Source organism: Leopardus geoffroyi, chromosome A3 (genome assembly GCF_018350155.1).
Source record: "Leopardus geoffroyi isolate Oge1 chromosome A3, O.geoffroyi_Oge1_pat1.0, whole genome shotgun sequence".
In the NCBI taxonomy this organism is placed as follows: Eukaryota; Metazoa; Chordata; class Mammalia; order Carnivora; family Felidae; genus Leopardus; species Leopardus geoffroyi.
Window position 1 is genome coordinate 79,513,849 of NC_059336.1, and position 25,563 is coordinate 79,539,411.

Below are 25,563 nucleotides of genomic sequence, written 5' to 3' on the forward strand. Positions count from 1 at the left end.
CTCTGCCCCTCGCACGCTCCCTCTTTCTCAAAAATAAACAAACATTAAAAAAAGAAAGATGGGGCACCTGGGTGGCTCAGTCAGTTAAGCATCCGACTTCGGCTCAGGTCATGATCTCATGGTTCGTGAGTTCGAGCCTCGCGTTGGGCTCTGTGCTGACAGCTCAGGGCCTAGAGCCTGCTTCTGAGTCTGTTGTCTCCCTCCCCTCAGCTCCTCCTCTGCTCACAGTCTGTCTCTCTCTCAAAATAAATTAAGATTAAAAAAAAAAGAAAACCAATTAAAAATAAATAAAAAATCAAAACTGAAGGCTGACTTCATAGTAGAAACAATTTAAAAGAGAAAAAAAAATGACTTCATGAAAGAAGCAATAGAAACTGCCAATCTGTAATTCAATATACCATGTGAGTGTGCATATGTATGAAAATGCAAGCATTTATCTTCATTTTAGAAGACAAGCAAATACTGGCAAAAATTATCAACAGCAGAACCACACCAAAAGAAATGCTCAAAGAAAAATGATCCCAGATGAAAACCCAAAGATGAAATAAAGAAGAGCAATCGAAAGAGTAAATCTAAATAAATATTAACTTTAATAAGGTCTTAATTTTAAAAATCTAAGTAATTAAAACACACCATAGGGGCACCTGGGTGGCTCAGTCGGTTAAGCATCTGACTCCTGGTTTCGCTCAGGTCATGATCTCATGGTCTGTGAGATCGAGCCCTGAGTTGGGCTCTGTGAAGACAGCACAGAACCTGCTTGGGATTCCCTCTCTCCCTTGCCCTCCACGTGCACGCTCTCTCTCAAAATAAGTAAACTTAAAAAACAGAACACTGTAACAGCAGTATGAAAGACTGGAATGGAATAAATGGAGTTAAAGTATTCTATGGCCTTGCTACTCAAAGAGTGTTCCAAGGACCAATAGCATCAGCATCATCTGGAAAACAATTAGAATAAAGAATTTCAGGCAAAATTCCAGACTGCTTGAGTTTGAATCTGCATTTTAAAGAAAATCTCCAGGTGATTCATATGTACATTAAATTTCCAGAGGCACTAAAGTCTGGAAAGTAGTAAAATAAATTGCAAATAAAATGGATTGCAGTGGGAGAAATTCACTTAACTTAGATGCAGGTAAAAAAGCAAACAAGATCTATATGAGTACAAGATGAAGGACTCGGTTTCACTTTTGTTGAAATTTGAGAACAAAAGAAGATACTTAAATAGAATTGTCCAGCACTAAATTATGGATATTGGACTGATGCTTGGAAAATTGGCCAGGGTTAGATATATATTTAAAGTTGACTAATAGATGATAAAGTTATGGTAGTTATGAAGGAATCCTTCCTTCAACTTCTTCATAAAATACACTGCAAAAGACTAAACCTTGGATAATCTCCACACTTAAAGGATTAGAATAACACAACCCGAAGTAAGGAAAAATAAAATTTTAAGACTATGGGGGCGCCTGGGTGGCGCAGTCGGTTAAGCATCCGACTTCAGCCAGATCACGATCTCGCGGTCCGTGAGTTCGAGCCCCGCGTCAGGCTCTGGGCTGATGGCTCAGAGCCTGGAGCCTGTTTCCGATTCTGTGTCTCCCTCTCTCTCTGCCCCTCCCCCGTTCATGCTCTGTCTCTCTCTGTCCCAAAAATAAATAAACGTTGGAAAAAAAAAAAAAATTAAAAAAAAAAAAAAAGACTATGAAGGCCAGTAGTTCTCAAACTTCTGGTCTTTATGGCTCCTTTACAACATACTTAGAAGAAGACTTCAAAGGGCTTATGTTTACATGGTTTATAGCAATATTTATTGTTATAAATTAAAACTTAGAAATATTTACTTATTCATTAGTTTATAAACAATAAATTCATTGCCTAGTTTCCATTATTAAAATCAGTGACTTGAGTGACAAGTTTTTAAATTTTTAAAAATCTCTTAATGGTTGGGCTTAATAGAAAACCGGTGGATTCTCATTAAGTGCTTCTGCCTTCTCTGTTGCTATATATGGTTTTAGTAAAGTATATGAAGAAAGTCCAGCAGCGCCTGGGGAGCTTAGTCAGCTAAGCATGCGACTTCATCTCAGGTCATGATCTAATGGTTCACGGGTTTGAGCCCTGCATCAGGCTCTGTGCTGACAGCACACAGCGTGGAGCCTGCTTCAGATTCTGTGTCTCCCTCTCTATCTGCCCCTCCCCCTCTCACACATGTGTGCTCTCTCTCTCGCTCTCTCTCAAAAATAAACATTAAAAAAACATTTTTTAAGAAAATATTTCCTCTCATATTGTGAGTTATTTTTTCAGTTTCTCAATCGTGTTTTTTGAATGACTTATGTCTTGAACATATAAAGAACTCATACAAGTAAGTAATAAAAAGACAAGTAACAATTAAAAAGTGAGCAAAGAATCTGAATGGACATTTCTCCAAAAATACACAAAACCACAATGAGATACCACTTTATAGCCACTGGGATGGCTAGAATACTCAAAATAGCAAGTGTCTGCCTCAGTATACTCACCCACAAAAAAATCCCACCAAATAAACAAATATTGATTTGAAAAAAAAAAATGCTGGTGAGGATGTGGAGAAACTAGAACCCTTATGCACTCATGAAGGAAATATAAAATGGTGTAGCCCTTTGGAAAACAATCTTGCAGTTTCTGAAAAAGTTAAATTCAATTACTAGTTGACCTAGTGAGTCCACTCCTAGATACAGACAGGAAAGAAATGAAAACACAGGTTCACAGAAAAACTTTTTACATAAATGTTCATAGAAGCATTATTTATGATATCGAAAAGAACCCAAATGTCTATCAACTGATGAATAAACAAAATGTGTCAACTCCACAGAGTGGAATATTATTGTCATAAAAAGGAATGAAATTCTGGTATGTGCTCCCACACAGATAAATCTTGAAAATGTGCTAAGAGAAAGAAGTCAGTCACAAAAGACAATATATTATGATTCCATTTATATGAAAATATATAGAGAAAATAGATTGTTGCTTAACGGTGGAAGGATGGAGGATTGAGGGTGACAGTTAAAGGGTATGGAGTTTCTTTCTGAGGTGATGAAAGTATTCTAAAATTGATTATGATGATGGTTGCAGAATTCTGTGAATATAGTAAACACCAGTCAGTTGTAGAGTTTTAATAGGTGAACCTAAAGTATATTTATCAATAAAGTTGTTACTAAAAATAAAGTAAAATAAGAATAAAAATATATGAATTATAATAAAAGCAAGAAACAAAAATACCTAGGAATAAATGTAAAGGAAATGCGCAGAACCTACGTAAAGGAAAAAACCCACAGAATTTCACAAATATAAAAAATTATATAAATGGGAAAATACATCATGCATCCTGAAGGGGCAGGATTATTTCTGTAAGATATCAACTCATGTCCCTCTTTATAAACATGCATTTCAGTAAAAATTCCAAGAGAATGTTGTACAACCCCTGCGCCCCCTCCCCCCCACACTGCTCCAAACAAAAGGATTTTAAAGTTTTATCTCAAAAAATACACAACTCCTAGGGCACCTGGGTGGCTCAGCTGGTTGAGAGTCCGGCTTCTGCTCAGATCATGGTATCATGGTTCCTGAGTTCGGGCCCCCCATCAGGCTTGCTGCTGTCAGCCTGTTAGCACAGAGCCCACTTTGGATCCTCTGTCCCCCTCTCTCTACCCCTCTCCCGCGTGCACTCTCAAAAATAATTATTTTTTTAAAACTTTATAAAAAAGTACATAACTCCTTACCAGGTACTAAAATACACACACAGCGATTAAATTAAAACCACATGATAGGACGCCTGGGTGGCTCAGTCAGTTAAGTGTTCTACTCTTGATTTCAGCTCAGGTCATGATCTCACAGTTTGAGAACGAGCCCCACAACCAGCTCTGCGCCAACAGCACAAAGCTTGCCTGGGATTCCCTCTCCCTCTGGTCCCCTCCTTGAGTGCGGACTCTCTCAAAATAAATAAACAAAAAAATAAACAAAAAGTTTTAAAAAGAGACCCAGAATGCACTCAAGAATTCTGTGTAAAACAGAGATGGCATTTCAAATTGCTGGGAAAGAGACAGATGCTAAGACCACTGAGTAATATTTTGGAAAAGCAAATGCTAGATCCCACTTCATAACTTAGAACAAAATAAATTCCAGAGCAAGCCAGGAAGGGCAGACAGATAGGGAGACAGAGAATCCCAAGCGGACTCCACACTATTAGCACAAAGCCTCACTCAGGGCTCGAACTCACAAACTGTGAGATCATCATGACTTGAGCCATAATCAAGAGTCTAGATGCTTAACCACCCAGATGCCCCAAGAAAAGCCTTTCTAAATAACAGACAACTCAATACTGTAACTCAGAAACCAAATATGTCAATATAAGTAATGCAATAATCCTCAATATCCAAACTCTTGCAGCAACCAAATAATTTAAGATAGTAACTGTATCCATTTTTCCCCTACTATATGAATTTTTTCAAATAGAATATCTAACAAATAAAAAAGCACCCTCAAATACTACTGATGGGGTATAAGTTAGTATAATATTTCTAGGTTTTTAGTAATCAGAAGCCTTAAAATTTTTTTACCCTTTGACCCAGAATATAATCCGGATTTCTATGCTTAAGGACATTTTTGTTATTTCTTGGTTTAGAGGTTTTTTTTTAATAGGAAAACACTAGTGAAATACGTGTTACATTGAAAGACTAGAATTAGGCTGCCATTAAATTCTGTTCTTAGACATAAGGATATGAGAAAATGCCCGTTAAAAAAAAAAGCAAACAGTACATATGAACTCAATTTTATATATTCATAGAAAAATAGAATGATAAACATATACCAAAAAAAATCTTAACATTTATTTATTTTTGAGAGACAGAGCACAAGTGGGGAGGGGCAAAGAGAGAGGGAGACACAGAAGCCAAAGTAGGCTCCAGGCTCTGAGCTGCCAGCACAGAGCCCGACATGGAACTTAAACTCACGAGCCATGAAATCATGACCCGAGCCAAAATAAATGCTTAGAGGACAGAGCCACCCAGGCACCCTCATATACCACAATTTTAACAGAGTAATTACAAATGTTTTCTTGATGTATGTCAGTATTTTTCAAACTTCCCACATACATATGGGGAAACTTACCATATATATGATGTATATAATTATCATATATACAATCATAAACACCAAAAAAATTAAGTGAGGGGTGCCTGGGTGGTTCAGTTGGCTAAGCATTTCCACCCAGGTCATTATCTCACAGTTCGTAGGTTTGAGCCCCACTTCTGGCTCTGCACTGGTAGTGTGGAGCCTGCTTGGGATGTGGTCTCTCTCTCTGCCTCTCCCTTGCTTGCTCACTCTCTGTCAAAAATAAACATATTTTTTTTTTTAATTAAGTGAAACAGAAAGGAAAAGCATTGGTTATGTGAAAAATTATATGAAAAACTTCCCCATGGGGCACCTGGGTGGCTCACTCAATTGAGCATACAACTCTTGGTTTTCACTCAGGTCATGATCTCGTGGTTCATGAGTTCGAGCTCCGCATCAGGCTCTGGACTATCAGTGCTTGGGATTCTCTCTTGCTCTTTCTCTGCCCCTACCCTGCTCATTCTCTCCCTCTCTCTCGCTCTCTCAAAATAAATAAACTTAAAAAAAAAAAAAAAAAAACCTCCCCATTTGCTTTGGCCAACTGGAGGCCCCTGGTGACCTGTGACAAAAAAGTTTTTAGGCAAAAAGCAGAAGCAAGGTTGCAGAAGCTTCAAGAGAATTTAAGGCACTGGAGGAAAAAAGAGACAGCTTAAGTGCACGATCTTAGAGGAATGATAGAAAACAAACCAGAAACAGTTAAGTTTCACAGAAGTCATAGTATGTTTATTATTCCTTCAAAACTTGACTAACCATTTCTCCAATTCTAATCATTAAAAAAAAAAGTTGCTCAAAGATCAACTAAAATTCTAACAATTCCATGCAGCCTTCTCCAATCTTACCAAAAACTAAACTCCTCCCACTGCACTTCAGCTATACATGTCTTTATGGAATTTGCCTTTTTCCTTCCCTCTCTCCCTCCCTCCCTCCCTCTCCCTCCCTCCCTCCCTCTCTCTCTCTCTCTCTCTCTCTCTCACACACACACACACACACACACACACACACACACACACACACACACACACGGTTTATCCCAGTATATCTCACTGTGTTAATTGTTTATATGCATTATCTAACTTAATCCTCACAAAATCCCTATCAAATGTAATTAAGGTATTATCATCCTCATTTCCAAGTAAGGAAGAAGGCACAAAAAGGTTAACTTAACCAAAGCCAGAGATGCCATAAATGACATGAATAGCATTTGAATTCAAGTCTATCAGATTCCAGACATCAATCTCTCAATTACCATCCTATTGCCTCATCTGTATTGGACTCCAACCCTCCTCAAGATAAGAGATCCATCTAAATGTATTTCTATATCTACCACAGTGTCCAGCACAATGCTTTACGTATGGTAAACATTCAATATATTTTTTATATATTGAATAAAACATTTAAACATAGAGTGAAGGTAAAGTGAAAGTAAGACACACAAAATAATGTACTCAGTAAATCAAACATTAAGAAATAGTTTTCAAAAAAGCAAAAAAAGAAATGGTTTTCAACTTTTCATCTTGGGCCCAGCAGAAAGGCTCCCACAAAGAAGGATGGGGAGAAGGCGGGCTGTTTTGCCATCAACAAGATAGTGACTACAGAACACACCATCAACAAGTCCATCTATGGTGTGGACTTCAACACGTATGATCCTTGGGCACTCAAAGAGACCCACAAGTTTCCCAGAGATTAGAACTCCAGACATGCACATTGACACCTGGCTCAACAAAGCTTTCTGGGCCAAAGTAACAATGAATGTCCCATACTGTTTCTGTGTGCAGATGTCCAGAAATCATGGAAGATGAAGATTCACCAAACTCTATACACAGGTTACCTATGTGCCTGTCACCACTTTACACCCAATCTTACAACCCCGAGATCAAGAGTCGTATGCTCTACTAAGCCAGCCAGCACCAGCCCTCCAAGGAACAGTTCCTAAACCAAGGATCATTACTGAAAATCCTAAAGAGAAGATCCTGTGGCCTGCCGTCAGTCAAGTCCCTCTATGGATGACAAAATACATCTAGGATGTACAAAATACATCTCATCTCTTCCACCAGGATGGCAGCAGATTCCGTCAATCACACTGATGTAATCAAATTAACTATAGTAGCATTTCCATGTTTTATCATATTGGTTCCTTAAGCAAAGAAAAAAAAAATGACACTGGTTTAGGTTATGGCCATGCCAATTTTTTATTATCATTTCACTCTCTACTAAGTGATTATTCAGTACTGGGAAGTACTCTTGTAAGTCCCAAGTTTCTCTTGTAAGTCCCAAAATAAGGGGGAAAAAAATAACCTCACAATATTTGCCAATTTCTGCTCTCCAGGAAACTTAGCTACAGCTTCACACTCACACACAACCAAAGCTCTATCATCTTCACTGGATGGAATCTGCCCAGACCTGGAGATTTTTTAACTCAGCACCACTAACAAAGCTCTCACCATTCCTTACCAATCTAGAGGTTAAATTCCCTCTTAATATATGATTTATCCTATAGGTCTGGGGACTCCTCTTAGAAGGGAAAATGGGAACAAAATAAGATTAGAATAAAAAAACATTCTACTGACCACCATTGCTGTTTTCATACCACTCTACCAAGCAGTGGGCCCACTGTCCCCTTATTTATACTCTTACTTCGAACACAACTTCAAACTCCCTATTATCTTAGCATTTTCTTAAGTCTAAATTTATTGAGCTTGTGCTCATATACTTCCACATTCATGATTGGTTACTGAGCCTGTCTCGGTAATCAGAATGAGTACCTTCCTATTTTGTGTTATGGTGGCCTAAAACCAGCACATTAATGAATTGCTAATGTTCATTGCTAAAAGAGCCCCACAGACCTTGGAATCAAACACTTGAAGACTATAAAGTATATATACTGATGCCCTACTGTTAAGTTTTAGCATATTATCAGATTTCCTTCCAGATATGCTATATGAGCAACTCAGCAATCTGACTTCACACACTATATTCAAGGTAATATTCAGACAATTATACAAAGACCTACCAAAACCCAAATGCCCATCAACAGAGGACTGGTTAGGTTACAGTTGGACCAAATAACAGAGTATTACAGTGAAGCCATTAAAAATTATAATGTAAGTGCATACTAACATAAAAAGATGCTTACATCTTAATAAAATGATATAGAAATAAATAATAACATGTAATTAGCTTATTTACATAAAATATGTAAGAAAAGCTATGTATAAGGAAAGCAAGAATGACTTAAGAGATGTTTACTAGGGACGTCTGGGTGACTCAGTCAGTTAAGCAGCTGACTCTTAGTAAGTCGGCTTAGGTCATGATTTCACGGGTTCGTATGAGTTCAAGCCCTGTATTGGGCTCTGCACTCACAGCATGGGGCCTACTTCAGATTCTCTGTCTCCTTTTCTTGCCTCTCCTCCACTTACAGGCATGCTCTCTCCCTCTCTCTCTCTCTCTCCAAAATAAATAAACGTTAAAAAAAAATTTTTTAATTAAAAAAAAGAGATGCTTACTAAAACATGAACAATTTCTTTGGTAGGCAGAGCTTCGGATTGTCCAAATTTTCTTACTAAAATTTTTTTTCCTGAAAAAAGCAGTTATCTTTTTTAGAAAAAACAAAGCTACTTGCATTATTTTTAAAAAGACTCAACAGCGGCGCCTGGGTGGCTCAGTCACTTAAGCGTCCGACTTCAGCTCAGGTCATGATCTCACGGCCCGTGAGTTCGAGCCCCGCATTAGCTCAGAGCCTGGAGCCTGCTCCGGATTCTGTGTCTCCCTCTCTCTCTGACCCTCCCCCATTCATGCTCTGTCTCAAAAATAAATAAACGTTAAAAAAAAAAAAGACTAAATATCCTGGTAGAGAGGTAAGTAATTAACAAAAGGAGTTAAGTTTTCTCCTGCCACCAAATATTACTGATGACACTTGCCCAACACATTCCAAGAACTTACACCAGATTATAATGAAGCACTCAGTTTCTGGCTGAAGTATGCTGTACCTGAGGATTATATCATATATACTGCTTTTTTTACCTTATTCATGAATCACTAGGTATATGCTCCAATAAGGAGAGGTCATCAAGGTACAATACTAGAATCAAAACTCTTTTGCTTGAACATTAACTCAAATGATATGTATAAGGGAGACAGTTCAAAAGGAGCTCTAGCCTCGGTATTATTTTCCATCTCTTTACGGAGCTTCGGTGTCAACAATTTCCACAGATTGCCCCAATTCTCTTCTGCAAACAGCAGTCTCTACTTCCTCAACTTTTCTGCTCCTACCCATCAGCTTGCAAAAGCACCCACTCTAGCTCAGCTGCTCACAGCTACCTCACTCTTTAGTTCAAACATTCTCACAAGAAAAATCTGATTGATCAACATCAGGTCAGGAGTCTATCTGGAATCCAATCAGCAATAGCTAGCAACGGGGCGGGGGGGGGGGGGGCTGGCTTAAGTTCTTCCAGAGAATATAAGCAACTTAACTTTTCTGGAAGAGGTTATAGCCAGGATAGGAAGAATACCCAGTCTTCAACCACAGTAAGGGAAGTGCAAGAAGATGCCCAGTTTACACTACATTAATTCTCAACTAACACCTTTGGAGATAGTTTTTAATTTCTATGGAATTTGAGAGGAAAATATCATTAACAAGTGTTAATCACATGAAAGATAAAAAGCCCAATGTTTTCCTCATATATAAACTCCTAAATAAAAGTAATTTAGTTAAATTTCATGCCACAGTCACAAATCTCACCACCTACATAAAAACAACTAATTTCTGCCTTTCTGCAATGCATATTAATTTAGAAAACAGTTACTTAGGATAGATATTTTTTTATAAGCATATACCTAGTAATTCACAAAAAAAGATAATTTAAACCAGTATATATGATAATAATCCTCACCTACAGCATACTTCAGCCAGAAACTCTCATATCTAAATCACTACTGACTAGGGACACCTGGCTGGCTCAAGTCAGTGAAGCATGCAACTCTTGATCTTGGGGCTGTAATTTCAAGCCCCACGAAAAGTGTAGAGCTTAGTTTAAAAAATAAATAAATCACTACTGACTATAGGCCTAAGAATACTGATTTAACTAGGCAATCACATTCTTCTTCTACAAAAACCCTGCATGAACTAAAATGTTTACTAAGCACCTAGTCTGTACAAGGCACTATAGGAGGGACTCGGAAAAGAAGAAAACATGGGCCCTGACTGTAAGGAGTTCATCATTCAGGAAGGAAAGCTGTTGTTAATTTTAAAAAAAAGGGGGGCTGGAAATGAAAGCTGGTGCAGCCACTCTGGAAAACAGTATGGAGGTTCCTCAAAAAACTAAAAAGAGAACTACCCTACGACCCAGCAATTGCACTACTAGGCATTTATCCAAGGGATACAGGTGTGCTGTTTCGAAGGGACACATGCACCCCCATGTTTATAGCAGCACTATCAACAATAACCAAAGTATGTAAAGAGCCCAAATGTCCATCGATGGATGAATGGATAAAGAAGATGTGGTATATATATATATATATATATACACACACACACACACACACACACACACACACACACACACACACACACAATGAAGTATTACTCGGCAATCAAAAAGAATGAAATCTTGCCATTTGCAAGTACGTGGATGGAACTGGAGGGGATTATGCTAAGTGAAATTAGTCAGAAAAAGACAAAAATCATATGACTTCACTCATATGAGGACTTTAAGAGACAAAACAGATGAACATAAGGGAAGGGAAACAAAAATATAAAAACAGGGAGGGGGACAAAACAGAAGAGACTCATAAATATGGAGAACAAACTGAGGGTTACTGGAGAGGTTGTGGGAGGGGGGACTGGCTAAATGGGTAAGGGGCACTAAGGAATCTACTCCTGAAATCACTGTTGCACTGTATGCTAATTTGGATGTAAATTAAAAAAAAAAATTAAAATGAAATTCTCATTTAAAAAAAAGAAAAGAAAGAAAAAGGGGCGCCTGGGTAGCTTAGTCAGTGAAGCATCCCACTCTTGATTTCCGCTCAGGTCATGATCTCAGAATTCATTTCATGAGTTTGAACCCTGTCTTGGGCTCTGTGCTGACCGTACGGAGGCTGCTTGGGAGTTTCTCTACCCCCTTCTCTCTCTGTTCCTTCCCAACTTGTGCACATGCGCATGTGTGCTCTCTCTCTCTCAAGATAAGTAAACTTAATAAAAAAAGAAAAAAAAAGGAAGAGGGACTATTATCTAAGTTCTTAATCTAAACTAAAGGATATAAGTCATTTTAAGAGAGGCTGGGAAAGGTTCAATGCCTCACCAAGAGGCACCTGGGTGGCTCAGTCAGGTAAGTGTCCAACTCTTGATCTCAGGTCATGATCTCACCACTTCTAGGATCGAGCCCTGCAATGAACTCTGCACTGACAGTCAGAGCCTGCTTGGGATTCTGTCTCTCCCTCTCTCTCAAAATAAATAAACATTAAAAAAAAAAAAAAAAGTAGGCCTCACCAAAAAAGTGAGAAGTGAAGCTAGGAAGAGGAGTTTCGGCCAAATTGTGCCATGCATGATATATGTCACACTAAGAAGTTAGTTTCTTCAAGCAATGAAGATCTAGAACAGTTTAAGCAGGTAATGTGATAATCATATATTGTTTTAGGCAACTCTGCAGAAGAAGCTGTAACATAAAACATTTTTTAAAGATCTATAAATTAAAAACACAAAAATGAAAAAGCACACAAAAAAAGCAGCAAAGGGGTAGCTGGCTGGCTCAGTCAGTAGAGCATCCAACTCTTGATCTCAGGGTCATGAGTTCAAGCCCCACACTGGGTGTACAGATTACTTTTAAAAAGGGCGGGGGGGGTGCCTAGGTGGTTCAGTCAGTTAAGCATCTGACTCTTGTATTCTGGCTCAAGTCATGATGTCATGGTTTGTGAGATCAAGCCCCACGTGGGGCTCTGCAATGACAACACAGAGCCTGCCTGGGATTCTCTCTCCTTGCCCCACCCCAACTCTCACTATATCAAAAATAAGTTAAGTAAGTAAATAAATAAAGGGGAGGGCTGGAAAAAAATATATGTGGTGAATATGACCAAGGGTTGCTATTGTTAATAAGTGACCGGGGCGCCTGGGTGGCGCAGTCGGTTAAGCGTCCGACTTCAGCCAGGTCACGATCTTGCGGTCCGTGAGTTCGAGCCCCGCGTCGGGCTCTGGGCTGATGGCTCAGAGCCTGGAGCCTGTTTCCGATTCTGTGTCTCCCTCTCTCTCTGCCCCTCCCCCGTTCATGCTCTGTCTCTCTCTGTCCCAAAAATAAATAAACGTTAAAAAAAAAAAAAAAATAAGTGACCAAACTCGTTATCAGGTAATAACACAAAATATTAAAACCTGAAAAATGAGAAAACACAGGCAATGTATTAAAAAATGCAAATAGCCAATAAAAATGTTTTTCTATAATTTTATTTTTGAAAAAATATTTTTTTAATGTTCATTTGTGTGTGTGTGTGAGACGGAGGGAGATGGAGGGAGAGGGAGTGAGGCGGGGGGGGGGGAGAGCGGGAGAAGAGGGAGAGAGAATGAGAGGGAGAGGGGCAGAGAGAGAGAGAGAGGGAGACACAGAATCTGAAGCAGGCTCCAGGCTCTGAGTTGTCAGCACGGAGCCCCATGCCCACGCAGGGCTCGAACCCACGAACCATGAGGTCATGACCTGAGCTAAAGTCAGACGCTCAACTGACTAAGCCACCCAGGCATCCATTAGTGTTTAAACTTACTAGTATTTGGCTATTACAATTTTTGCCAAAATAACACTTTTTCAAGGATAATATTCAGTACAAGTGCCCATACGGAAGAGTGGAAATCAATACATCCTTTCTGAAAAGGCAAATAGACAATATAAACAAAAGTATGCTTATATTTTTGACTGAGTGATCACTTCTGCAATCTATCTAAAAAAAATGTTATTAAAAATTTATGTACAGGATGTTCATTTGCAGCTTTATAATATAAAAGAACTGAAAACATATAAGAATGAGAAGTTAAATCTAATACAAAATGAAATACCATACAGACAAAAAATGTATTTTCAAAAGAGTTAATAAAGGAAACAATCAAATAAAACATTAGGTGAAACAAGCTACATATTGAACTACATTTATCTCATTCTTAAAAATGTAAATGCGTAGGGGCACCTGAGTGGCTCAGTTCGTTAAGCATCCGACTTCGGCTCAAGTCATGATCTCACAGTTTGTGAGTTCGAGCCCCGCGTCAGGCTCTGGGTTGACAGCTCGGAGCCTGGAGCCCACTTCAGATTCTGTGTCTCCCTCCATCTGCCCCTCCACTGCTTGCACCCTGTCTCTCACATCGTCTCAAAAATAAACTTTAAAAAAAAATTTTTTTTTTTTTTAAACGTAAATGTGTAGAAGCACCTGGGTGGCTCAGTCAGTTAAGCGTCTGACTCTTGGTTTCAGCTCATCATGATCTCACAGTTCAGGGGTTTGAGCCCTGCAATGGGCTCTGTGCAGACGGCACAGATCCTGCTTGGGATATGCTCTCTCTCTCCCTGTCTCTGCACCTCCCTTGCTCACTCTCAATACAAATAAATAAACATTTTAAAAATGTGTACCAAAAATAAATGTGTACCAAAAGTATTTCAAGGTGATCATCAACAGGAATCATCACTGGATGATGAGATTTACAGTTTTCAGTATGTCTACAATGAGAATACGCAATCTTCATAATTACAAAAAAATTAAAGAGAGAAGAAGGTAGGCCAACCCATTTAGCTAGATTATGTCACATCTTGGTCAAGCTATGATTGAAAAGTTTCTTTCTCTTTCTGAAAATATAAAAATTCTTAATAATACACAACACATTACAAATACTTTGAAATCAGATATACAGGTACTATCATTAAACATACAAGTAACATTAACATGTTTCACGAAGAGTGCTAAAGCTAATTATTAACAGTTATCATTGACAATGCAGATAGCCTACGTAATATCCTGCACGTTTGTAGTGCTTTATGGTTTCTAAGTTATATTAGAAAAATATGTGAATTGAAATCACGAACACTACTTCAAACATTAATTAGTTTAAGAGGATATAGACTTAGCTAGATCATCAAATAAAAATTCATAATCTGGGACTTCATACTATAGTAAAATCCGATTTCCAATTTTAAAAATCAGTTCAAATTTTAGAATTACTAGGTCAACCAAAAAATATTATGTTACTAATGATTTAACTATTTAGCACTCATATACTTATGATATAAAAAAAAAACTCTAGAAATGTATGGTTTACTAAAGGGCTCCCTGCTGACAGACAACATTTAGATTCCATTCAGCTACATAAGGACCACCACTTTTTTTTTTTAATGTTTGTTTATTTTTGAGAGAGACGGAGACAGAATGCAAGTGGGGAAAGGGCAGAGAAAGAGGGAGACACAGAATCCGAAGCAGGCTCCAGGCTACGTGCTGTGAGCACAGAGCCCAACGCAAGACTCAAACTCACAAGCTTGAGATCATGACCTGAGCCGAAGTCGGAGGCTCAACCGACTGAGCCACCCAGGCACCCCAGGACCACCACTTTTAAAATCTTACCACAACTACAGTAACATCATGCCTGAAATTGTTAAAATACATAAATATACACTAATTTTTTGTCAGTTAAACATAATAATGTCTTCCATTCAAATAGATCATCACAAAGTTTCCACAGCATAGCATAACTGTTAAGAACATGGGCTTTTTTAGCCTGACCTGAGATTAAGTCCTGTTCAAATCCTGGCTCCACCAAATACAGTCATGTGACTCTGAGCAAATTATGTAAACTCTAAATCTAGGTTCTCTTATCTGGAAGGGGTGATAGAGTGAGTACCTACCTCAAAGAATTGATAAAGTACTCAACACAAACTGCTCAATAAAGTATTCTGCTTTAAAAATAATACAAACAGGGGCGCCTGGGTGGCGCAGTCGGTTAAGCGTCCGACTTCAGCCAGGTCACGATCTCGCGGTCCGTGAGTTTGAGCCCCGCGTCAGGCTCTGGGCTGATGGCTCAGAGCCTGGAGTCTGTTTCCGATTCTGTGTCTCCCTCTCTCTCTGCCCCTCCCCCGTTCATGCTCTGTCTCTCTCTGTCCCAAAAATAAATAAACGTTGAAAAAAAAATAATAAAAAAAATAAAAATAATACAAACAGAATTATTCTGCAAATACTGTTATCACAGTATCTTGAGTTCAAGCTTAGATAGGGCTACTAACTAAGCAAGTAACAGGTGACCTTTATCTGGCAAACCACTTAGCCTTTCAGAGATTCAATTTCTTTGCTTCTAAAACTTAGGTACCAATGCTTGCTCCTGCCTATCTCCAAGGCTAAGGAGGGGGGCAAATAAATTGTCTACTTAACTGCTACATTTGGTAAACTGTAATTTACTAAACACACACACAGAATAACATCTATATTTAAAACCATTTTCGGGGCGCCTGGGTGGCTCAGAGTCCAATTTCTGTTCAGGTCATGATCTCACGGTTCATGAGTTCAAGCCCCGCATCAGGCTCTGTGCTGACAGCTCAGAGCCTGGAGCCTGCTTCAGATTATGTATCTCCCTCTCTCTCTGCCCCATCCCTGCTTGCTTGCTCTCTCTCTCTCAAAAATAAATAAACATTAAGAAAAAATTTTTAAGCCATTCTCACTCTTCTCTCAAAGAAATTTACCTTACCAAGGCAAATAATGACCTCAATTTACTAGTGAACTAGCTATGATGATGGTCCAAAACGTAAATTCAGGCCTCCAACTTCTCATCAACATCCAGAAATGCTCTGGAGTTAAAGTGGTTCACAAAAAATCTAGAAAAGCAGCAAATATACAAATTCAGCCAAACAAGCACAGGATTAAAAACTGAAAATTATTTCCTAAACTGAATGTGAACCCACAAACTGATAGTAGCCAAATTAATACATCCCAAGCCTTGACAATGTCTTTTTAAAAACAAAGCACTGAAGGGAAAGAGAAATTCAAGCATGTTAGTAGTGCTGGGATTGCTTATTCTAACATTAAAGCCAAAAATTATTTTGAAATGTCATTTTAAGTTTTAGGATATCTATCAAGACCGTATTTTAAAAGAGGATGTGAGAGGGGTGCCTGGGTGGCTCAGTCGGTTAAGCGCCCAACTTCAGCTCAGGTCATGATCTCACAGTCCGTGTGTTCAAGCCCCGCGTCGGGCTCTGTGCTGACAGCTCAGAGCCTGGAGCCTGTTTCAGATTCTGTGTCTCCCTCTGTTTCTGACCCTCCCCTGTTCATGCTCTGTCTCTCTCTGTCTCAAAAATAAACGTTAAAAAAAAGAAAAAAAATGTATAAAAAAATAAAAAAATAAAAGGGGATGTAAGGATCCTTATTATGGGGTTCTTAGCCTGGTTCCATGGACAGGTTTCAATTAGTCCTCACAGTGCATGAAAAATTGTGTCTGTGTACCTGTATGTTTCCATGGGGAGAGTTTACAACTTCAGATTCCCAGCACAAGAGATATAAATGGTAATGTTAATTCTCTCATCAAAAACTGATGACAAAAGGAAACTATTTACAACCTTTTGTTACCAATTTTTATTTTAGCTAAATTACATTCTGCCAGATTTTTAAGTAAACACTTCATATGAAGTCCCTACCATTATTAAAATCTCTCTGCACATCAAGATACAAAACAATACTATCCACATTTTATCTACCCTTTCATTTAAAACACTACATTTTTATATTACACTGATATGTCCAGGCAGACTTTTCAGTTTCATCAGTATTTTTAAATCTGACAAGAAATAGGTTTTTAGTATCTTTTAAATAATTCTTTTTCAAAATCAACTTGAAACACATCACATACATCATTTTCTTTCTTGTCATGGTTAAACTCTTATGGGGAGATATACTGAGAGATGAATTCTGAGCACATTATTTGGGGACTTTAGTTCTGAATATCTAATCAAAGATGAATTGATGCTCATCTTTGCACAACCTCTAGGGGAATAAAAGGACAGACTTAATAATTATTGTGAGCAAGATTACAAGAAAGACATATAACCTACTTCAATTCAACAAGTTTATCAAGGTCCAACCATCATGTTCCTATCCAGTCATGGATAAATGTTATTACTATAATGAGATAAAGTAATACCCTCTGTTCTTAAGAAACTTAAACATCTTATGTTTGGCATACAACACAAAAGAAAAATGAAAACAATTTTAAAACTACAAGGGAAAAAAAGCAACTTGTAATAGTTTGGTATAACCTACAAATAAAATTGCTGAAATAATTTTAAAAAAATAAAAAAAGGAAGCTTCATTGTGAGATTAGTGTTCAGGAGGCAAATTTTTAAACTGAGCTTTTAAGGAAATATTAAGAGGGGCTCCTGGGTGGCTCAGTTGGCTGAGTGGCCAACCTGATTTCAGCTCCAGTTATAACCCCAGGGTCAGGAGATTGAGCCCGCGTTGAGTGGCTTGGGATTCTCTCGCTCTCTCCCTGTCCCTCGCCCCCCACACCCACATGTGTGGGCACTTTCTTTCTCTCTACAATAAAAAAATAAATAGAGGAAATATTAAGAAGTCGTCTTAAGTATTTTTAGAGACCACTGGCTTATACAAACCTGGTTCTACTAACTGTATATACCTAAAGGTAATAAAAGTTAAATTCTACTTCAAGATTCTCTACATTTCTAAGTTTCCATAAATCCATCGCATTTTTGAGTGCTCCTAAGCAAAGTTCTAGGGGTTTCCCAAATAATTTTCAATAACAACTATCATGATGCCTCTTTTCACAACGTAATAAAGATTAACAGACTTTAGTTTCTTTAGATACTATGTTTAAAGTTGGTTTTCCTAGTTAACTTTTAAAACACCAAAACATTATTAAAAGCACTTATTTTTTTTATTAGACAGCAAAGATAATGCTCTTCCCAATTTACTATAACAATAACCACACAACTTATGTTTGGGATATAAAATACAGTTTACTGAAATAAGTACTAAAGACTTATGTAATCATCATATCATAAATCACCTGCACCAAAAGTATCTCAAAACAACCTTAAAATTCTAGGAAAATTTACAGTAACACAAATATTGCAAAGTACAGTTTGAGTATGTGCAAAACCTGCTTCCACCTGTCAGAAAATAAATGCCCAGTTGAAAGTAAACTAGAACTCTAACACTTTTCTTATTGCATTTGGTTAATAAAGTGAAATTCAAGCACATAAATAAAGTGAAATTCAAACACAAACATTTTTTAAAACCATTGTTTTAAAGAATCGTATTAGAAAAGAGGTAGTTTGGAAATCTTCGGAAATATCAGAACAGAAATCCAAAACCCACATAAGCAGTTCTTTACATGAGCATTTTCTCAACAATCAAGTTTTTGTAAATTAATCTTATCTAATGCACCTCGTCCAACTAGGCCTTTGGGCCCAGAAGTAGTTAATCTGCAATACAGCTTGTTTCTTTAGCCTCAAATACTATCTTACGAGGGTCGGAAATAAAATAAATATAAGTATCTGGCTAGAAAAGATCAGGGTACGCTCTTTAACAATCAAAAGTATAAGGAATAGGCCTTTCATTCCAGGAGACAGGCCATGACTATCCCGGGATGGTATCTGTAGTACAGTGCTCTCCTTAATATAATAAAATTTACCATTAAAATGACGAACGGTACACGAAGAACCATCATTAATTTTTTACAAAATAGGTATGAAGGTTCCAATCATGACTATTACAGTTCATTTTCAGCTATTTCAGGGCCGGTAGAAGGGTTTCATACACCCACACACCCCCAAGGGAGAGGAAAACCACCAACCTCCTCCCAGGGAGTTTAATGAAAATTAGCAGGTAAGAGAGGCCTCGGCAGCACGCTGAAATTTAAAGAGGGCGGCCGGAGGGCCGAAAGGTTCGGACTGCGGAGGAAAGCTTCGTCCTCGGACCCCACCTCCCCTCACCTTCCCGGCAGGGCGAGGGAGGCGAAGGCTCATTAGTGCCTTCGTTAATTGACACCTGTAATGAGGAAACTTTCCGAGAGGCGAGACCGCTCAGGCCCTGCCTGGCCAAAGCTCCGGGGCGGCCCCCTCTCGAGCGCCCAGGTAACCGGGCCGGGTTGGGCCCGAGGCGCCGCGGCGGCCGCGCCACCGCGCACCTTCCCGGGGCGCTAGGCCGGCACGCCGCCTGACTCGGCCGTCGCCTCCCGCAGGCCGCGGCAGCCCGGGGAGCTGCGCGGGGCCCCCAAACCGTGCACCCCCACAGGCCGCCGCCGCGGCTACTTACTTTCATTTAACACCTCCACCAGGTCTGCGCAGTTCTCGCACATCGTTCGGCCGCCGCCCCCCCCCTCCCCCGCTTCGGATCGCAGTGACTGATCCCGACCGGCGGGGGGGAGGGGAGAGAGGCGGAGGAGGGGGCCGGCCGGCCGGCGGGGCGGGGAGGCGACGAGGGCGGGCGGCGGCGGGGACGGGGCGGAGAGCAGGAGTATGGGGGAGGGGGCCGGCGGTCCCCGGAGCGGGCGGGGGAGAGGAGGGGGGCGAGGGGAGGTGCGCAGGCCGGAGGGGCGCGGAGGCGCCGGCGGCGGGGAAGGGGGGGAAGGACGGGGGGAGGGGAGAGGGAGGGAGGGGGCGGGTGGGGAGAGAAGCAGCAGAGTCACTTCACCGACCAGACGCCGCGGCCACCGCTGACGCCGCCGCCATTTTAATAGAGCGTTCGGGCTGCGCTCGGCTCTTTCCGCCCGAGCGAAGGAGCCGACGAGAAACGCCTCGCGCTCTCATTCCTCCGCCTCCTTCCCTCGCTTCGCCTCCCGCCCTCCCACCTCTCCCTCCGCACACACGCCGCACGCTCCACACCCCGCCGCGGCCGGCTCGCCGCCCTCCCTTTCCTCTTCCGTCTGGCCTCCCCGCCCTCGGTCCACCCCCTCGGCGCGTTCGCCCACCCCGCCCAGCCCGGATCTCTGTCAGCGGCCGGAAGGGAAACACGAAGCCAGCGCGGCCGCGGGGGGAGTCCGAGTGAGTAGGGGAAGATGGCGGAGGCACCGAGCGGCTCGCGGTTGCGCGGCGTCGCCCACAGCGGCCCACTCCGCGGGCTGCGAGGTCCCGGCGAGCGCCGGGTCACTCGCGCCGCCCTGTTCCCCGCCCTTGCGCTTCGCCATTTTTCCTCCGGGCCCACGAAGGGGGGGTTTGATGCCGATTCCTCCCTCCCAGCGCTCAGGTTTTTGGGGGGTGGGGGAGGCAGGGGGTTCACGGAGAAGCCGGGCCGAAGCGACGCCGCAGCCCAAGTTGGGGCACACGGCCCTCTCCCCGCGGGGCTTTGTGAGAATGGAACAGCCCAGGGGCGGCGTAACCTGCATGCATGTCGATCGCTACCCTCGATTCTGTAAGGCTCATCCGTCCTCGAGCAGTAAGACACCTTGACGTGACTAGAAATGGCGGAGTGAGGAGCGTTCACATGGCATCGCCTCCCTTGTACGCGAGAGGGCCCCGCACCAATTGCCTGCCACTCTACAACTCTTCACCTGAAATAGCACATTCTTCTCTGCGAAGAGCAGATCGCCAGGGTATTAAGATGGGAAACGGAGAATGAAGAACCGGAAGGAAAGGGGACACTCCGCTCAAGTTGGTAGTGTTAACTAGTTAGCATTAGGAAAATTTTCCTCACACCAGCCCTTAATACGTCCTCACTGATTTCCATACCCAGTACGTTTTATAGAGATGTGACTGAAGAGACCGAAAGGGCGTGTACGTAATCTTATAACTGTGTCACCCAAGCAGCTATTAAGACTAGTAATTGGTTTAAAGGTTGTGTCGAGGTTGGGTCCCACCGTCGTTCCATGCCAGGACCACCTTGCCAGTGTTCTTACAAAGTTTCTGCCCACCTGTTTTACACTGCTCCATATGAGCAGGTGAGATTTCCGAGCTGTAGAGAGATTCTGCCATCCTCTCCCCTTCTTCCCATCTTTACTGTAAAACTCGGGTTTCTGCACAGTTGACTTTTGGCATCCGTAGCAGATGGACCAGCCAGCATCCATTCCCACCCACCCCTCTTACCTGCCCACAAGGAAACTTGCCAAACCCAAATTTTGTTCTGTTTTTCAGGTGGCAGCTAGAGACTCGTCTCTGGCAGGAAAGCCCCAAGGAGTACTTGTTACAGGTTTAAAACAGTCATGGTAGGGCTGAACCTATGTTTGGGTCCTTGCCAGTGAAACGTGAGCAGAAATCTGCAGAGTGGATCTTTTGGAAAGAATTGCCCATTCCTAATAAAAGAAGGGGACAGGGGCGCCTGGGTGGCTCGGTTGGTTAAGCCTCCTACTCTGAAACTCTTGATTTCAGCTCAGGTCATGATCTTGTGGTCGTGAGATTGAGCCCCCGCGTTGGGTCTCTGTGCTGAACGTGGAGCCTGCTTAAGATTCTCTCTAAAATAAATAAAATAATAAAATGCTTTGAGAATCTAGAGTATTGTTGTCATAAATGATCATTGCTCTTCAGTCACCACTTAAATGCTCAACAAACTTTTTCTGTAGAGAGCCAGATAGTAAATAGTTTCGGCTTTATAGACAAGCCAACTTCCTTATCACAACTACTCAACTGTTAGAACAAAACCAGCTATAGACAGTACGTGGTGAAAAAAGTATGGCTGTGTTCCAATAAAATTTAACTTACACTGAAATTTGAAATTCATATTTTCATGTGTCACAAAATACTATTTTTCTCTTGATATTTTCAACTATTTAAAAATAGAAAACCATTCTTAACCTGCAAACCATACAGAAATGGAACTGGCCAGATTTGGCCTATGGGCTATAGTTTACCAACAACCCTTTATCTACTTCAACTGCTTGTTAACAGAGAAAAGCATAAAAGACCATGAAAAACAAGATTGCCTTCTAACTAGAATTTTCACTCTTCTGTGCTGATTTAGTATCTGTATCAACAAGACATTTTAATGTATTTGAAAGTTGTACATTCTAAAAGTATGATGAAGCAGAATCTCTGCTAAAATACCCCTAAGTCCTTATAAATCTGGATTTTCCGACCAGTAATCAGCAATGACTATACACCTTCAACAGCTAAGATTGTTTTCAATACTTTGTATACATGTCACCATCTAGTGGTAGAATCATGCTTTCAGTAAAATTATACAATCTATGAAATTTTTAATTCTTGAGTTTTGTAATATATACATAGTATATTCCTAGCTCCTTACCTGAAAACCAGCCTCACGTAAACAGCTTTGGAAAACTAATCTTGCCATAGAAATTATTTGCCCTTCGTAGCATTCTGGTTATTGCTGAATACAGGATTTTGTCGGGAGTTTGGCGTTAAAGCCTGATTGTTACTGTCAGAGGCCAGAGTTACCGCAGAATTTACTCTTGTCCCTCACACCCACACTTATCCCTGTTTTGTGGAACTTAGGAACATTATTAGACGCAAGTATGCTATTTTATTCTTTCCACAGCACCCAGCCCAATGCTTTGTGCATAAGATCAGCAAACTACTGTTTGGTTCTTAACTAGCTAGAGTGATTGTTTTTATAAATAAATTGGATTATTACACTTCCCTACCTAAAACCCTTCAATATTCCTGTTGCATTTAGAATAAACTCTATTTGAGCCTTCCCTAACCTCTGTGGTTTCCAACCTCACTCTTGTTACATTCCAGCCACACTGGTCTGCTTTCAAACATAAAATCTTTTCTGCTCTGGGTCTTGGTGAATGTTGTTTATTCCTAGGACATGCTGTCTTAATTTTGAAATGGCTGTGTCCTCACAGTTTCAACTTAGACATCATCTCAAAAAATAACTCCCCTCCCCTAGAATATTCTATAATACTCTCTTCGTTTCCTTCACAGCTCTTACTAACCTTTATTATTACTTTATTTCTGTTTATTTGTAATGGGGACATAGACTGCAAATAAACAATTTTTAAAGTAAGAATGGCAGTAGACAGTTCAGTCAGGACTGGTACAGTGGCTCAAGGTTATGAACCCAAGTTGTTTATTTCCATTTCACCTTCCACACATTGGTTTGTCACCTCCTAGTTGTAAACTGGCCACTACGGCACCAACTGTCTGCTTTAAAGAAAGAAGGAGGAAAGATGATGATGGTCTGTCTTGGTTTGGATTCCCCACAAAGCAAGCCCTGAAATAACAAGTGAAAATAGTTTTATTTTGTTAGCATCCAAGAAACATTGGTAGGATAGTGGAGAAATGAGATAGGAACTGGGAGAGTAAGTGTCCAATAAAAGATTCATTATCAAGCCCCTTAATCCTAAAGGTAACTGAAGCCTAATCCCCCTGGTAAATTCTGCAAACCAATATAAAACATGTGCCTTAAAATCGTCTTACCCTACCCCCCTCCACCCACCCCAAAAAACAAAACCTCCTACCCAAGGGACAAGGAAGCTGGGTATTTACATGTACTCTCTTTAATTGTTGTTAGGGGAGGGGTTGTGGGCAGGCAGCAAAGCAGGCTTCCTTGCTCAACCAGGAAGGCATAGAGATGCAGGTGCCAGCAGTTGGAAGTCTGGCCACCAACTGTATGCTGAAGTGATAAGAACTAGAGGATATGAGCAGAGCACTGTGACAGGATCTGGTACACCCCTCTTCCCTCTTCTGTCTTTCTTGAATATAGTTACGAAAATCTGGAGAACAGCAGCCAGCTTGAAACAATAAACCTGTGAGCAAAAAGCAAACGCCAAGGCACCGGAAATGGCAGAGTGGAAAAAGAAAAGGCCTGAGTCCCTTGTGGCTTTGCTGAGCTGCTGAATCGGTGCTAGCAACTGCCTACTTGTTGCTGCATAAGATATTTGGTTATCTAACAAATACAAAACTCTAAAGCCACCATAAAGTATTTATAGCCTAAATGCAGTCATGAAAAATAGTGTGGTAGTTAAAATAATGTCCCCAACCCCCATACATGCCTATGTCCTAATCCCCAGAATTTGTGAATATGGTACCTTAAGTGGCAAAAGGGACTTTCCAGATAAGGACCTTGAGACAGATTATTTTCTATTCCTGTGGACTCAATTTTTTACATGAGACTTTAAAATTAGAGAACCTTTCCCAGCTTTGGGCACAGGGAGCTGTGACTGTGACTACATGAGAATGGTTGGAGAGGGCCTCCTGGGTGGCTCAGTGGGTTAAGCATCTGACTCTTGATTAGGGCTCAAGTCATGATCTCACGGGTTCGTGGGATTGAGCCTCATGTCAGGCTCTGCACTGATAGTGCAGAGCCTGTTTGGGTTTCTCTCTCCCCGCCTCTCTCTGCCCCTCCCCAGTTCGTGATCTCTCTCTCTCTCTCTTTCAAGATAGATGATGAATTGAAATGAAATGAAATGTTGGAGAGATGCAACATTCCTGACTTTGAAGATGAAGGGAAGTGGGCCTTGAGTCAAGAAATGTGGGTGGTCTCCAGAAGATGGAAAAGACAAGGAAACAATCTCCCTTTCAGCCTCCAGAAAAGAACCCAGCCAGCCCTGTTGACATCTTGATTTAGCCCAATGAAACCCATGTTGGACTACTGACTTACAAAACTGTAAAACGATGTTTGTTAAATTTAGTTTTAAGCCATAAATTTGTGGTAATTTGTTTCAGCAGCAATAGAAAACTAATAGAAGTGATGTGCAGATCTAGAGAATAGCATATGCAAAACTCCTGATACAAAATTCCTTGCTTCTTTCTAGGAACAGAAATAAAGCCAGTATGACTAGAACATAGTTGGGAGAGAAGGCCCATGCCAGACTTAACAGAGCACTGCAAACATTGTTAAGATTTTGGCCTAGATCCTAAAAGCAATACAAAGCATTTAAGTGTGTAAGCAACACAATCAGGTTTTTATTAAAATATTCAGACTAGAGGTGCGTGGGTGGGTCAATTGGTTAAGCATCTGACTTCAGCTCAGGTCATGATCTCGAAGTTGGTTAGGTTGAGCCCCACTGTCAGCGCAGAGCCCACTTCGGATCCTCTGTCTCCCTCCATCTCTGCTCCGCCCCCACCCCCCCTCATGCTGTGGTTCTCTCTCTGTCAAAAATAAATTAACATTTAAAAAATAAAGATATAAAATAAAATATTCAGACTAATGGGGCACCTGGGTGCCCCGGTCAGTTAAGCATCTGACTCTTGATCTCAGCTCAGGTCTTGACCTCAGGGTCATGAGTTCAAGCCTTGTGCTGGACTCTGCACTGGGCATGAAGCCTACTTAAAAAAAAAAAAAATTGTTTAAAATATTCAGACTAGGGGCGCCTGGGTGGCGCAGTTGGTTAAGCGTCCGACTTCAGCCAGGTCACGATCTCGCGGTCCGTGGGTTCAAGCCCCGCGTCGGGCTCTGGGCTGACAGCTCGGAGCCTGGAGCCTGTTTCCGATTCTGTGTCTCCCTCTCTCTCTGCCCCTCCCCCGTTCATGCTCTGTCTCTCTCTGTCCCAAAAATAAATAAACGTTGGGAAAAAATAAA

At 41.0% G+C, this 25,563-nt stretch overlaps 1 protein-coding gene and 1 long non-coding RNA gene across 11 annotated transcripts in view; one reads left to right on the top strand and one right to left on the bottom strand.

Annotated features, from left to right (window-relative positions):
• Positions 1-20,609, bottom strand: part of USP34 (ubiquitin specific peptidase 34) — a 252,897-nt gene extending 232,288 nt beyond the window's left edge. For 7 of the 10 annotated variants that reach the window (XM_045446156.1, XM_045446158.1, XM_045446157.1 and 4 more), the window contains exon 1: positions 19,399-19,935. In XM_045446156.1, coding sequence (XP_045302112.1) covers positions 19,399-19,441 — 43 coding nt within the window. In that variant the 5' untranslated portion in view covers positions 19,442-19,935. Of the gene's footprint in view, positions 1-19,398; positions 20,011-20,461 lie in introns of those variants that run through there. The other 3 variants (XM_045446155.1, XM_045446151.1, XM_045446153.1) reach the window with 2 other exon arrangements.
• LOC123580834 lies at positions 19,963-24,969 on the top strand. The gene is made up of 2 exons (XR_006703485.1): positions 19,963-20,126; positions 24,426-24,969. It is a non-coding gene; the product is annotated as an uncharacterized LOC123580834 (long non-coding RNA).
• Positions 24,970-25,563: the final 594 nt, after the last annotated feature.